Below are 14,898 nucleotides of genomic sequence, written 5' to 3' on the forward strand. Positions count from 1 at the left end.
ATCATCTATGACATTATTGAGAGATATAGAGTGACAAACAATATTTATATACATTGAGTAGTGCTTTTAATGTTATAAAGATCTCATTAATTTACATTACAGGCCTTTTAGAATTTCATCAACTGCATTAAATTGCATATTTTTGCTCAGTTTGGCCCTCTGAATAAAATTGAGGTGTTTGTTTCCTCCTCAAATATGAGCTCCATATTCTATCACTATATGAGCCATAAAAGCCTGATGATACTCAACAAAAAACACATAATGCTAACTTTTTTTGTCTAAAGGTTCAATAAATTGTTCCATTAAAAAAATTATTTAATTTGTCAGGCATTACAGGGTTAAGAAAGCAAAATCATGTGGGGGGGGGGGGGGGGAAATCGCAGACTCAAAGCAATTCCCATTGCCATGCCAAGAAGAGTAAAAACAGCAAAAACTTAAATGAATACACTTTTTATTAAAGAACATCTCAATGAGAATTCAAAAGGGAGAATGTATTATGTGTAACGTTAAGCCCATTCCAGCATTAGGCATGGGAAAATATTTAGCTGTTTTGCAGCATAAGCGTCCTGCTGAGAATTAATGTGTGGAAATTCTCAAATTTCCACATAAAAAGATCAAACATGCAAATAGATACTGGTGTCTTGAGACTGCAGAAAGCTCAGCCAATTAGGAAACGCTTCATCTGCGTCTGGATTTGTTCATTGTGTCTAAAGAGCAGCACACAATGGAAGCCAACACCACACTGAAAGTATTCTACCATGTGACATCAAAGCAGTTAAAAAAAAAATCAGGTGACACTGAGTAGTGTAAGCAATAAGGTACTCGAGGCTGTGCTCTGTATCATGAATAAGTCGTGACTTATTCACGATACAGCACTAGCCTTGAGTACCTTATTGCTTTATAAAACGGTTACCACACAATACAAATATTAAAGCCGAAAAATATGCAATAAGATTAAAAGCCTTCCTTCCGCTGGAAAAATCGTCCCTGACCGTAAACAGCAATAGAAGTTACATTATTTTGCCATTAGATGGAGGCAAAAACTGTCTTTATGAGTGAGTCAGTCAGTAGAACCGTTGGGTGAAGCGGTCATAGCCGTGTTTTATCGTGAATAAAACACAGCTATTGACCAATCAGAATCAAGGATTAGAACTAACTGTTTTATAACGGTCTTGAACAACACCACCATTCAACAGGTCCTGCAAAAATGTATAACACCAAGTTGAGTTACAGCAGTCTGGTTTTGCAAAATCTGCACAAAAAATGATGGAAAGACACTATTCTAATTCTGACGTGATGCAGCCTTAATCCTAATGATACCGTGTTCGTTCGTTGGCCAGAGGAGAACTGGTCCTCCGACTGAGCCCGATTTCTCCCAAGGTTTTTTCTCCATTCTGTCACCTGATGGAGTTTGGGTACCTTGCCACTGTCGCCTCTGGCTTACTTAGTTGGGGAAACTTAATATTCAAAAATAGGGGTGGGGGAAAAAATCGATTCTTAGATGCATCGCGATGCGGACGTGGGCGATTCTGAATCGATTCACAAATGTCAAAAATCGATTTTCAATATATATTTATAATAACGTAATACTGACGGAGCGCAAAAGACAGAATTCTGAAGTGCGGAAGTGCAGTGCCCGGACCGTCTGTGGCGTGCACATAACAGAGACGCGATGGCTGAGCGCGAAACCCAAACACCCTCCGCGTTAAAAGCTGACGTGTGGAAATATTTAGGCTTCTATGAAGTTGAAGGGGGAAAGGAGCTGGACAAGAGCCACACTATTTGTAAGCTTTATAGAATAAAACTAAAATATTTCGAAAACATGATGAAGCCATATGACACGTTTCCACGCAGGAGGAAAAACACTCGGCTGTAGGCTACCGGTCGTTGTTATAGTATGCTGCTAGTTCAGGCACACATTTATTTTCCTGTTGGTTCTTGGCAATGTTAATAAAATATATTGTACGTTAATTCTTTATGGGTCATTACTTTTTACTTTTAAAGCAAAGTATTTATAGTCACACACACACATAAAAGATTCAGATAATCGATAATCGCTTTAGCATCGAATCGGAGCCCTCTGAATCGTAATCGAATCGTGAGGTGCCTAGAGATTCCCACCCCTATTCAAAAATATCTGTGATCTGACTGTACTGACGCTGCTGTATGAGAACTGAACTGAGAACTGCTTTATAGATGAAATGGACTTATTTAAATGAAATGCACGACCCGAAAAGCCTCATTTTCATGTTAGCACTGTAAAGTTGATTTGAAACAATCTGCATTGTACAAAGTGCTATAGAAATAAAGGTGACTTGACTTGTCTATTTGCCTCATTTAGGGAAATATCAATTTATTAGTATAGTATTTAAATATGGAAGCTTATGTGTAGCAATATTCAATTTGAAATGTAATATGCAAAATGATAATGCAATATGTAAAATGACAATGCAATATGTAAAATGGAAATGCATTTCTGTATTTAAATTAACATTTTCCATTACATTTGTGCAACGTTTGGTGAAAAATGAAAATGATAATTCAATTATATAATTTACATTTGCCATTTCATACATATGTTTTAATATGTAAATTGAATACATATTTTAACGCTTTATAAGTTGCAAAATTAAAATGAAAATGTATTAAAGAAATTATTAGATCTGTTTAAAATGTTCAAGCAAAAACTGTAGCAAAATGATCATTTAAATGTTATTTTTCTTAATTGCATTTACATTCACAGTTAAGACACTTGCGATTGCATTTTCATTAAATGTCCCGCAATGAATGTAGCAAAATTCAATGTGCAAATTGAAAATGCATTCCGAGCCGATCACGCCCCTGCCCCGCACCCTCCCTCCCGCTCACTCTTGTCAATCATTGTGTGAAGTTGGCCCCGCCCCCACCCAATGCAAAACGTCGGCAAAATTGGCTCAATCGTTTTTACTTCATTTGTGCTGTTACTTTGATTTATTGTTTGTTCTGCTTCGATTTTTAAGATATTTAAAGAATATTTATAGGTCATTCTGAGGTCACCCAGCCCCCCACATCCTCCAAATAAAATAGTCTCGTTCGTTTGTGCCGGTTGTGCGGCTTCGGTTTTTAAAATATTAGACCAATTATAGACGATGGCATCAAAACCCGTCAGATTCCGTGATGACCCTATATACAGTATTTATAAATATCTGATCAATATGCTTTATAAAATAGAAAAGGGAGATGGTTAAACATCACATGAGACACTTTATTGAACATTACAGTCAGTTATGAAGAAAGAGCGGTCAAATTTTTTGGAAGAGCTGAATTTGACCCATCATATTCTGTGATCTCAGAGTAGGTGCATTTGTAAAGAAAACCTGTAGGATCTCCAACATTATTGGGTAATTATAGTTAATAGTAATAAGAATGAAGTTAAGCATATGTGTATCAGACAATGAGAATATTTAATACAAAACGAAACAATCATTCACAGAGTCCTGCATCAGACAACAACAGCGCAGCATAATGTTGACATCAAACGGGTGATACTGATAAGGCAGAACATTCTCCCACACGGTCCAACAATGCACTGGTATCACCTGCAAACGCGTAATAATCCTCGGAAACACTACAATTTCTCTGTTCACGCTTCCCTTCATCTGCCAGTAAATTTACGCTCGTATCAGCTCTGCCGCCGCCATGTTTCCTTCCAACACCTCAAAATGTTGCCGAGCCCCGCCTTGACGCAGTGATTGACAAGAGCGAGCGGGAGGGAGGGGGCGGGGCAGGGGCGTGATCGGCTTGGAATGCATTTTCAATTTGCACATTGAATTTTGCTACATTCATTGCGGGACATTTAATGAAAATGCAATCGCAAGTGTCTTAACTGAGAGTGTAAATGCAATTAAGAAACATAACATTTAAATGATCATTTTGCTACAGTTTTTGCTTGAACATTTTAAACAGATCTAAAAATTTCTTTAATAAATTTTCATTTTAATTTCGCAACTTATAAAGCGTTAAAATGTGTATTCAATTTACATATTAAAACATATGTATGAAATGGCAAATGTAAATTATATAATTGAATTATCATTTTCATTTTGCACCAAACGTTGCACAAATGTAATGGAAAATGTAAATTTAAATACAGAAATGCATTGCCATTTTACATATTGCATTGTCATTTTACATATTTAATTATCATTTTGCATATTACATTTCAAATTGAATATTGCTACACATAAGCTTCCATATTTAAATGGCTAGGAACTGGAGACATTTATGAACAGAACTTTGAACAAATCTACTACTGTGAGTAAACGTTGAGTAGTCTCCTTACCTTGCCCAGTACAGTAAGACAGCTGGGGTCCAACTCGGGCTGCTCCAGTTTGACCACTCCAACCCAGCCGTATTCGTACAAGTCCTCTTCATCGTTGTTGTTACACAGGCCCAAAGGGTGCATCTGCAAGACAAAAAGAATCTTCTTCAATATCTCCTTCCAAATTGTATCCAAAATAAAATTCTGGCCACATACTCTCCCATTCCCAACTAAACAGAATTCAAATGTTTACAAAGACTGACTGAAAGAAGAAGAGATGAAAGAAAAATGTCTTTAAGCTTTGAGAAAGGTTAAGTCAAATGCATTTTTGAAATAAAATTAAAGAGAAGTTTAATATTGCAATGCAGAGGTGCACCTTTAAGTGATAAGCATTAACCAGACCATGTTATTGCGCCATAACTTCACTTCCTTTATAAACTGCCCTATATTGACGTGCCACACCACACCCACAAGCCAGTGAAGGTGTGGAAACTCTAAAAAGGTATGAGTGGAGCAGACATGATCATTACAGTCATTAGATGTGCACCAAACCATTCAAAATAGCGGACAGTTTAGACATCTTGCGGATTCTCTCCTCTTGGCTCAAATCCCATCTTTAATTTGTCGTAAGTGTGAAATTTAGCGCTTTTGATGTGTTGACAATTTACAACATGGATGTTTATCAAATGAAAATCTTCAAGGAGATAAAACTCTCCTAAAATGAGAAAACTAGGTTAAATATTATATAGCAATTACATAACTGCTGAATGAGGCCACGCAGTGTTTGAGGATGGCGATTTATTACTTTATTAGTGCTATTAGCTTCAGAAGGCGACCATTTCATGGACATGTTGCTGGATTTTTTATTAAATGAATGATAGCTTAAGCATTCAAAGGTAAAACCAACGGTAAACCTGATTAAAACTCCATGACAACAACTGATTCATCTGCTTTGACCTTAGTGACCTGTTCTCTACCCAAAGCTGAGAGCTTCTGGGCAAAAATGAACAAATTGGATTAACACTCTGAAAAGGCTGATTATCATCTTAACTCTGGGATCAAAAGCCACATCAGCCCCCAAGAGGCCTTGGATTCCACATTTGCATTAAAGTTTGCTGATGTTGTGGCTTTTTATCTTACTAGACTGGCGACATATTAAAGTAGCACTGTAGGGTGACACTGATAAACTAATTCCTCATCCAAAAATTCAAGATTATGTTAAGATACCGTGGTTAAATGATGCCTTTTCTAATCAGTGACCATCTACAAGCAAAGCATTCCTTTAATGCCTTGAGAACCTTGCATTTCAATGAGGATTGTTCGTTGGATTTAAATGCGGTTTCGCAAAAGTGGCTTGTCAGGAGAAGTTAATGATGGCAACCACAAATATGGCAACAACAAAAAAAGGCTGCAGGACATGGCTTGTTTTTCCGCAAACACATTTACTAAATTCTTTCTTAATTTCTCTTGCAGTTTAATCCACTTTTCTGGTAAGCGTTGAGATTCCTTCCCAGGCAACTACCTAACTGATGGTTGTTTGTGTAACTGCACTTCCATTTTTCAACACGCATGAACCAATACTCGTGTTAACACACGAGTACCAGCATTTCCCTCCAGTTCGCCCCAACAAATTTCCCCAGTTGGCCCCCACGACTGGGTGAATACCCAGTTGCAAACTTTTCTCCAACCCAGGGTCCCCCATCTCTCCCTCTCCTTTTTCTGTCCATCATTCTGCGCTACACCCAACCATCTCTTCTTTTACCACCAAAAGAGGTGTCCCTTGTTCAGCTCCGCCACCCTCAGTGCCTCTCATCTATCCGTCTCCTGTACAGCCGTTCACATGTGTATCTCCTTTCATGGGCAATACTCTCAATGAAATCACCATAACAACAGGCAGCCAAACTTCTCATACCCAGTTCCACCTTAAGCATGAGCAGAATTAAAAAAAGGTCAGATTGGTGCAGTACATAAAGTGCTGCAATGGCGTAAGTGATTCTCAATGGAGCTAGCCATGCAAGTTATCTCTCTATACATGGAATATGGAGGGCTGCCAACGTGACGCTTTTCTCTCCCCTTTATTTGTTTGTTTGTCTTTCGCTTGCACTAACTGATGATGATGATAATTATAAAGGGATGATATGTGCGAAGAAAAGCATGTCCTGCTTAATAATAGTAATACTAACGCTTTGCAATATTACTCAGAACCGCGTTTGAAAACAGCAAATGGATAGATGAACAAACACAAACTGTTTTTTTCCCCTCCTCGTCTTCGAATGAGGGTTGACCTGATTTGCCGTTGGTGAGGGGATCGGAACAGAATAGCCGGTTTAGGCCTTTCCCATCTCAAAGAAAATCTAAATGCCAATCACACCACACACAAACTTTGTCAGACGCTCAATTCACTGGTGCTTTGATCATCACGTGTTTCAGCCTCCTCAGCAGAATCAGTCCAGGTAGCAGAGTTTCTAGTGCACCTTCATTTTTAGGGGTTTTCTCTGATGTGTTGACTGCGTTTGATAAAACTCTTGGGGGCTTCAGAGAGTCCTGCAATTCAAAGAAAGCAGTATGTGTGCGCGCATCTGCCTGGGGGCCAAAACAGAGGGGGCCAGCTTAAACTCAACTAAAACTCATAAAAATATTTTAGACCACTTGGTTTCTTAAATTGCACCAAATAGTAGGGCTGGGTAAAATGGATTTTTCATCTAATCACAATCTTAATTTGAATAATTGAACAATTTAAAGACAAACTAATTGTTCAAAATAATTGAAGAGTTTCTTAAAATCCCAAGATCAATCTTTTGCTATATAGGCTATACTAATGTGAAGACACAAATACAATAGAACAAAGATACAAATGAAATAAACACTGCTTGTTTTGTTAATGTTTTTCAGGTACAGAAATTGTATAATCAAATGTAACATAACACTGCATAGTCTTCACTGAATAAATTAAATATAATTAAGCTTTGTTAAAGCTACAAAGGTGATTTTCTCCTTTGTAGATTGTATTTTGTTGTTTGATTAACATTAATGATAGAGAGAGCATCAGGAATATTAGACTGCTGTCACACTAAGACCGAAAGCATAGATCCAATATGATACACATCTGTTTTCTTTCTCAAATGTTTATGTTCACGTAAGCCATAAGCGACTGTTTATGAGGATATTCACCGAGATGGCATTTTGACATAATTTTGCGTGTATGTGTCCCTTCAATAACAAACAGATGCAAATGTGTGCGCGAGTTCCGAATTTTCTCTTTCACGTCTTCTTGTGCTAGAATGGTTTAAAATCACTAGAATGTATAAACTGACAGGACCTAAAACACTTACAATTATGAACCTTCACTTTCATGCAATGAATTGCAATTCTGCCATGAAAACTCTGAGAGATTGCTCATTGGCAGCTGATGCAACAGCAACCAATCAGCTGCTTCGCTAGATGACGATGCGATCGCTACCAAATTAGTTAGGACCTATCAGCCTGCACCATCTAGAATTTCATTCCAGAACTTTGTATTTAATTCGAGAATCACATGCGTATCGAACCTGTACGGATCAACTATGATCCCGACTTGACATCGCACATCCTGTGATGTGACTATCGCACTGCAATATCAATGCTAAAACTAAATATCATGCAGCCCTAGAAGGTACTCATTTCGGACAATTTAGTGATTGGTGGAGACGCTTATTTATTTAACTATAGAATTCAAATCAAAATGATCAAGTAAATACAGTTTTCATCTTCTGAAATCCACGTGAATGGAGAGCCAGGAGCCATTGCTGACATGCAATCCCATATTACATAAGCAAAACTGATTCAATGAAATGATAAATGACCAAATGCATTTAAATAAAAAGACCGTTGACTCAAAGGCTGCAAGACTCAAGGACACTAAACAGAGCTGGTCTAAAATCAAACCAGCAGATAGTAGCCTAAACATTTTTAAAACACACCCCTTCTTATCGGCAAAGCTGACCTAAACGTGTTGGTACACAGAGCAAGCGTTCATGGATCGTGGCTGTGGTCCAGTAGTAGAGAACACAGAACAGATGAGTCGCAGCCACAGGCATGGCATTTAGGTCAAGGCCAGTATCAATTTCACCCACAACAATCAAAAAGCCCAGCTAGCCCGAGGGTACGCTCTGCTATCAAACTCCACTCCATAACCCACACTACAACCACTTTCACTGGCTTCAACTGCATGTAACCCGATACCAAGATTTTTAATTTATGTCCTCTGATTAGCAAGTATAAAACTAACAAACCTACTTAACCGCAACTATAATCTGACACGGAACACATATCATTCACGCCAACAAGGCCACAAGTCCATGGACTTCAAGCTGAGAAAAGTTCGTGAAAAAAAAAAAAATTCCTTCTGCAAGGGGCAATTTCTCTCCTTCCTCATGCCGCTGGTCTCATCAACCTCCCCCCTTTCCCAGTTCTGACCCTGTGCCTGTCACCCAGCCCCCACCCCCTGCCACGGGAGTGTGGAATAGTTCCTGGAATAACAGACCATCCTGCCAGGAGAGGTGGGGGAATATTTGATCAAAGCCACAAGCGGGCTTCAGAACCCCCCCCTCTTCCCGGGCCCACAGCCACTTAGAGAAACTCTGTCCTCGGCCGTGGCTCTCAGGGCAGCTTTTCAAACAAGGCCAAGAGCCTTTCAAACAAGCAAGAGTGCTGGGAGTTCTCAGTGCCGAGCTGAGCTAGCGAACGCCATGTGCACAGGAGCCTTGGACGTTTGCTGGCGTCCATCTCGGTTTGTATTTTGGCAGTTGAGAGAGATAGAGTGGGATACTTCTGATATACAGGGTTTAGAAGACAGAGTGATCAATAATAAACCATGTTTCCAAGTACAAGAACGAGCTGAAACAGTTTAACTCGCAAAAAAAGTTGTTTACCAACTATCAGATCATGGTAGGAGAAAAGAAAACGTATTGAACGTTGAAGAAAAATATAGTCCTTTTAGGCCAGAAACATTCTTTACACACAGACGTGAGAGGTTAGTCGACTTGTAGTCCAGTTGTTGTTTTTTAAGCATTTGGTCAACAAACACCACAAGAATGTTTTGGAAAAATCTAGGGGGAAAAAAATGTTGTTTCATATAATCCAGTCATTGTCAATGTCGGGAAACAGAAAATTAAAAGTGGATTAATAAATCCTAACACATCATATTCATAGATCACATATATACACATAACAAACAATTTTAAAACATGCATCTGCTCAGAATGATACAAATGCAAGAGCGCACTAGGCTGCTACAGTCAGAATTTCCAAGTCAAGTTGGGAATATTATATTAAATGTAATAGAAATCATATTAATTAAAAATAATTTACATTAGTAAATTAATATTTAAAATTGAATATAGGTTTCATTTTGCACTATTCACTAAAGTGAATAAATATGTCATGACGAAATATTGACTAAATTGCTTATTGCCATCCAATGACAAAAACTATCACTAAAACAAAAAAATTGTGTGATAATGAACACTGTTTGTGAGCCAAACAACTTCATCCACAGAGGACTTGTTTTTGCACTACGAGAGAAAAGGGATGGAAAGCATTTCACGCCAGCAACCGTAGCTTAACGCTGTCCATCAATTGCGCAGCCGTGTCCTCTGGTGTAGACCGGGAGGTCATTTTCTCTTTCACCCTACGTGGACCCCTGCTGAAGCCGTTGGTCCCTCTCAGCTGTTACATATCTCTAACATTTCCTCATCTATAAAACTGGAAGGCCGTCTTGTAATCAAATGCCCACACATAGCGGGAAGAGCTTTGCATTGGGTACACAAGGCAACCCGGCCAGTTTCCTTTTGGCGCTGGTCGTCTGAACTCCCACCTACTATCCAAACAGAGGATGTACTCACAGACTCCAACACTATTCTGGTTTGTCTATCGGAAGAGTGCGAAATACTGGAATGGGACAGATGCCTACAGCTTCTCCTCTACTTGCCCTGGACTATTTATCTTTCGCCTTCTCCCTCTTCGCTTTCATCCCACAGCCATAAAGCTGTCGGACATTTACAATATCACACTCCGATAGCAACGTGTTTCTATTCTGCAGAAGAAGCAATAATCAAAACAAAAAGTGTTAAAAATGGAAGGAATTCAAAAAGCAAAGCAAAAAAAAAAAATGCAAAAAACTTGGAAATATCTGAAGTTAGAGCATGCAGAAATCAAAACCTATTTAAATAAATATAAAAAGAGAGATAGAGGGAGAGAAGAGGAGGAGCTTGCCGCTCTGATTGCTTGTGTCTTCTCATTTCCCAAGCACTGGAAATAACTTCAAAGAGGATCGCAGCCTTGAAGAGAGCGCAGATAGAGTTACAGTGTGGCAGCTGGAGAAGCCTTGCAGGTGGGGCCTGCTCTGACGGTGTAATATTATCTCATAAAGGGAGACTGGGCCCTTTTTCAAAGGAGGCGACTTCCTCTCCTTTGTCGTCTAGACAAAAACGATGGAACGACAGTAGCAAAAGTCACCTCTGGCCAACAAAGACCCAAACAACTCTTGCCCAGAAACCAAGTACATACCCAAGAAGTAAAGCACACACTGCAAAGTAGATGACATCATGAAGCACCAACCACAAGCATCTCAGATTTGTTCAAGGCTTAGAGAACAGGTTGTGTATCGGTGGACAATTCGAGGACAATTTGCTTTTATCATCTTTACAACCAAGATATCTGCACACACTTCAAGCATTTGGTAGCAACTTTTTAATCAGGTACAAATGTTATTATTTAGGCATTTCTCAGGAATCAAACCCATGACCTTAGAGTCACAGGAACACCAGAAGAGTCTTGAGACCTCTTATGCCATAACACCGAAAACCATTCACACACTGTCCCCCTGACAACGACATAAGGAAACAAATGGTCCAGTTCAGACTGGAGCGAACACTTAATATCGTGTAAATACTAAAATATGCATCAAGCCACCAAGGAGGACAGCTTTAGCAGAGGGGAAGTGACTGGTGAGTCTATTATAAGACTGTGAGTAGAGATTGAAACCATCAATGGTGTGAGAAAGATCTCTTTTATGGAGATGACTATTACTCAAACAAAATGAAAACTATACAGTTGAATAAGAACATGATGATCATGAGAAAAGACAATGGCTGCATCTGAAATATAGAAGTACCTTCTTCTGGCGAGATTCTGAAGTGTGCATACGATGGACACTTTACTATCCCATGAGGCCACGGAAAAGGATTTGTGAATGGCAGTGAAGCAACGAAACCGACGGGGGTAGGTCACATGATATATGGCAACATGGCGAATATTGTACATTCGGATTAAGTACTACACGCATTCATAGTTCATTCTATATAGAACATACTTTTTTAGCAGTCGCAAATAAGTGTTTATTTAAAATAAGCACTTAAGAGAGTATGCCATTTTGGATGCAGCAAACATAAGTTGGACTTATACAATAAATCATGTAAATAGTTTTAAACAATATCGAATAGTAAAGCTATGCCGTTGGTAGTTCGTGATGTCTAAAATTCTATACAAGTTCAATCAAAGCAATAACAGAGCATGACGCTAGCAAAGTCAAGATCAAGTTTCTTATGTATTTATTTGATCAAAATACAGTAAAAAAATAGCCAATATCAATATTCGGGGTATTGAAATCACTTTTGAATGCGTGCTCGCTTTACAATTCACGATTACGCGTACTCTATGTGTAGGGGGCGCCTCTACTTGCGCACCAAATCCTCCGACATCGTCCTTCCAGTCATCTCTCTTTAATATCTTCACATAATAAGTGAAATCATGATGTACTGTAATGTAACAGACTACCGCAGCAAACCTAATCATGTCCCTTTAGGGGATCCGTAGAATGCTTTATTCATTTTCCGTGTTTTTCACAAAATCAGAATTAGGCTTTATGAACATCCCTAGTCTCTATAGTCATTTTTGATAAATTTAATCCATCCCTGCTGACCCTAAACATTTGAACAGGTGGATGAATGAGTCTCCCAAATGCATAAATGTAAATCAATATTAAATTATAATGAAATAAACAATTGTACTATAAACCATTAAAACATCAATTTGGCTCACAATGGAGGTCTTTTTCACCATGCAACAACTTTATCAGTGCACAGCCACTTTAAACTATTCAATCTGAAGTGTCACATCAGGGAAAGTAAGAAAACCTCATGACAACAACATTCACACTTCAGCCTGTCATACTCCAACCTCTAGGTGCAAAAAAAAACAAAAAAAACATCCAGCATACGTCGAGGGTTAACGTGACATGATTTATGGGCAAGGAAGGCAAAAGTGCACGCCAGAATACTACCACAACTGCTCTTGAAGTTCAGGAGGCGGGTAAATCTGTACCCGGGAGGATTGTAGTCATCAACACCTAGCCTCACCGATGCCTTTGAAGTCCCTCCCTCGCTTTGAAGGTCCCGGCAAAGAGGAATGCCTGCACAGGGCTCTTGGAAAGCCCCCAGAGTTGTGGAATGCGGAGCAAGCCGCTGCCCGGCCTGCTGGAATGCGATTAGAGCGCTGGAACAGACGAGGGCTCTCGCGCCAAGGAATGGCTGCTGCCACCACCAATGGCACGGCGCTGGCCCACTCATTGCAAAATATATTTCATAGAGAAAAAAAATTGGTGAGAGAGTGGCAGAGGTGGGTGGACGGACGGCTGAGCAAAAAGAAACCAGGAGGTCACCAAAGAAAGAGGCAAAATGTTAAGAACTTTAATACCGTAATGAAAAGTTTTAAATCCAGAAAGCGGCTGATCAAAGACAACTTGTGCCTTTGAAAACAGAGAAAAAGAGTTGACTGAAAATTACAGACTATGAAATTCTGAATTCTAAAATATTTAACTGTAAAAACAAAATAAAACCATTTTGAAAGCTTCAAGTGAATTTGAAATTCTGAATTCTAAATTATAGCCTGATTACAATTTTCATGTTTTGGCCACTAAATGGTCAATATTAAAATTCTATATTATTTTGTCTAAAATTAAAAGTTAAACAATAAAAACAAAAATCAATCATTTTAAATGCTTCAAGTACATTTAGGCATCACAACATTATAATGTACAACAGTATAAACTCTACACGAGTTGATATTGCACCAATATATTGTGCATCTCTAGTAACAGTCCCAGAAACAACACACGCCGTTTCTTCAAAGTCCTTTTGGTACAAACATCTGCTAAGAACATAAATAATAAATGAGAAAACTGTGTCACTATAAAAGCAAGTAACACACCTCCATATTTCCACTGGCAAAGTAACATCAGGCCAGACTGGAGCTGATCCTTCCCAGAATGAGTAGACTCACTAATCATATTTCCATAGCTGTTGAGTTTTAAGTGCATTATGAAACAAGTTTCTAGTGTCTTCTCAGTCAAACATTCCAGCAGAACGAGTACTTGTGCTTATCAAGTGCTTGTTTGTGTGGAAAACAAAAAACTATGCCTTTAAAAACTGATGCGTACATATAGTCTGGACAATTCTATTTATACACATGCCCTCTCTTTCACACACATACCACACTGACCTTAACGTCTTACCACTTAAACGAGTGCTGAGACATTGGGTCGGCTCTTGAAAGAGGGAAAGTAAAGCTGGAGATGACTGGGCTGATCCAGAGAGCTCTCTCTTTAAAGGTCACCACCATATAGACCATCTCCAACTGTCTCTTCCACAACCCATCACAGTAATGACTTATGAGATCAACGGCATGGATGCTTCAAAATGGGCAAGGAATTTTGATGCATGGCCAAGATCTATAAAGGCTTAAACTTGGCTTCTTATGGGATAGTTCGACTAAACCATTTACTCACCCTCAAGTTGTTCCAAACTAGTATTTGCTTATTTCTTCTGTAGGACACAATGAAGATATACAGTGCAACAGTCAGGTTTCAAAAATAAAAACATTAAATTTTTTTCCATAGGGAAATTGATTTAACAACTTATAAACCTTTAAAGACAACCTTATAGTTCCGAGGTTGCCTTTAAAGGTTTATGAAGGTTATTTCAATAATTGTTTAACAACTAAATCTGTGGTGAAAAACTACATTACCCAGGATGCTATACAGATAACTCCACCAATTAGAGTCACAGCGAGCAAATCAGAAATCCCAGTACTCTCCCATGAAGCACCGCAAATGACAATAGAGTCTCCATCCACTCTCGAAATACTTAAATATAAATGCATATTTTGTATTAAACTTAAATTATATCCTTTCTATAAATATAGTCAACAAATTGAAATGAATAGTTTTATATTTTATCGTTTTTGTTTTGTCATTCGCAATGCTTCATTCCTTCTCTCACTAAAGCAGTTGAGTACACAGTGTTTTTTTTTTTTTTTTTGATTTTCAAATTTTTTTAGCTGTATGTCGTTATTCTCCTCAGAACTAGTTGGCTCGGTTCATGGCTTATAATGCTTTAACGAAAAGGTTTTTAAAAGAAATCCCTATGGGAAAAATGAATGGAAAAAATACTTCCCAAAAAACGCAGCCTAAAAAGTGGGTGGGCGGCACTAATGCACTTTATTCTGAAGAACACTTTGACTTTCATTGCATGGAGAAAAAGAAAAAGAAAAACAGCACATTT

General features: G+C 38.5%; 1 protein-coding gene across 2 annotated transcripts in view; it reads right to left on the reverse strand.

The window, feature by feature from the left end:
• Positions 1 to 14,898, reverse strand: part of znrf3 (zinc and ring finger 3) — a 150,035-nt gene that overhangs the window by 33,344 nt on the left and 101,793 nt on the right. For both annotated transcript variants that reach the window (XM_056264873.1, XM_056264871.1), the window contains one exon: positions 4,322 to 4,444. In XM_056264873.1, coding sequence (XP_056120848.1) covers positions 4,322 to 4,444 — 123 coding nt within the window. The remainder of the gene's footprint in view (positions 1 to 4,321; positions 4,445 to 14,898) is intronic.

Source organism: Rhinichthys klamathensis, unplaced genomic scaffold (assembly GCF_029890125.1).
Source record: "Rhinichthys klamathensis goyatoka isolate OS25496 unplaced genomic scaffold, OSU_Roscu_1.1 h1tg000226l_1, whole genome shotgun sequence".
Taxonomy (NCBI): Eukaryota; Metazoa; Chordata; class Actinopteri; order Cypriniformes; family Leuciscidae; genus Rhinichthys; species Rhinichthys klamathensis.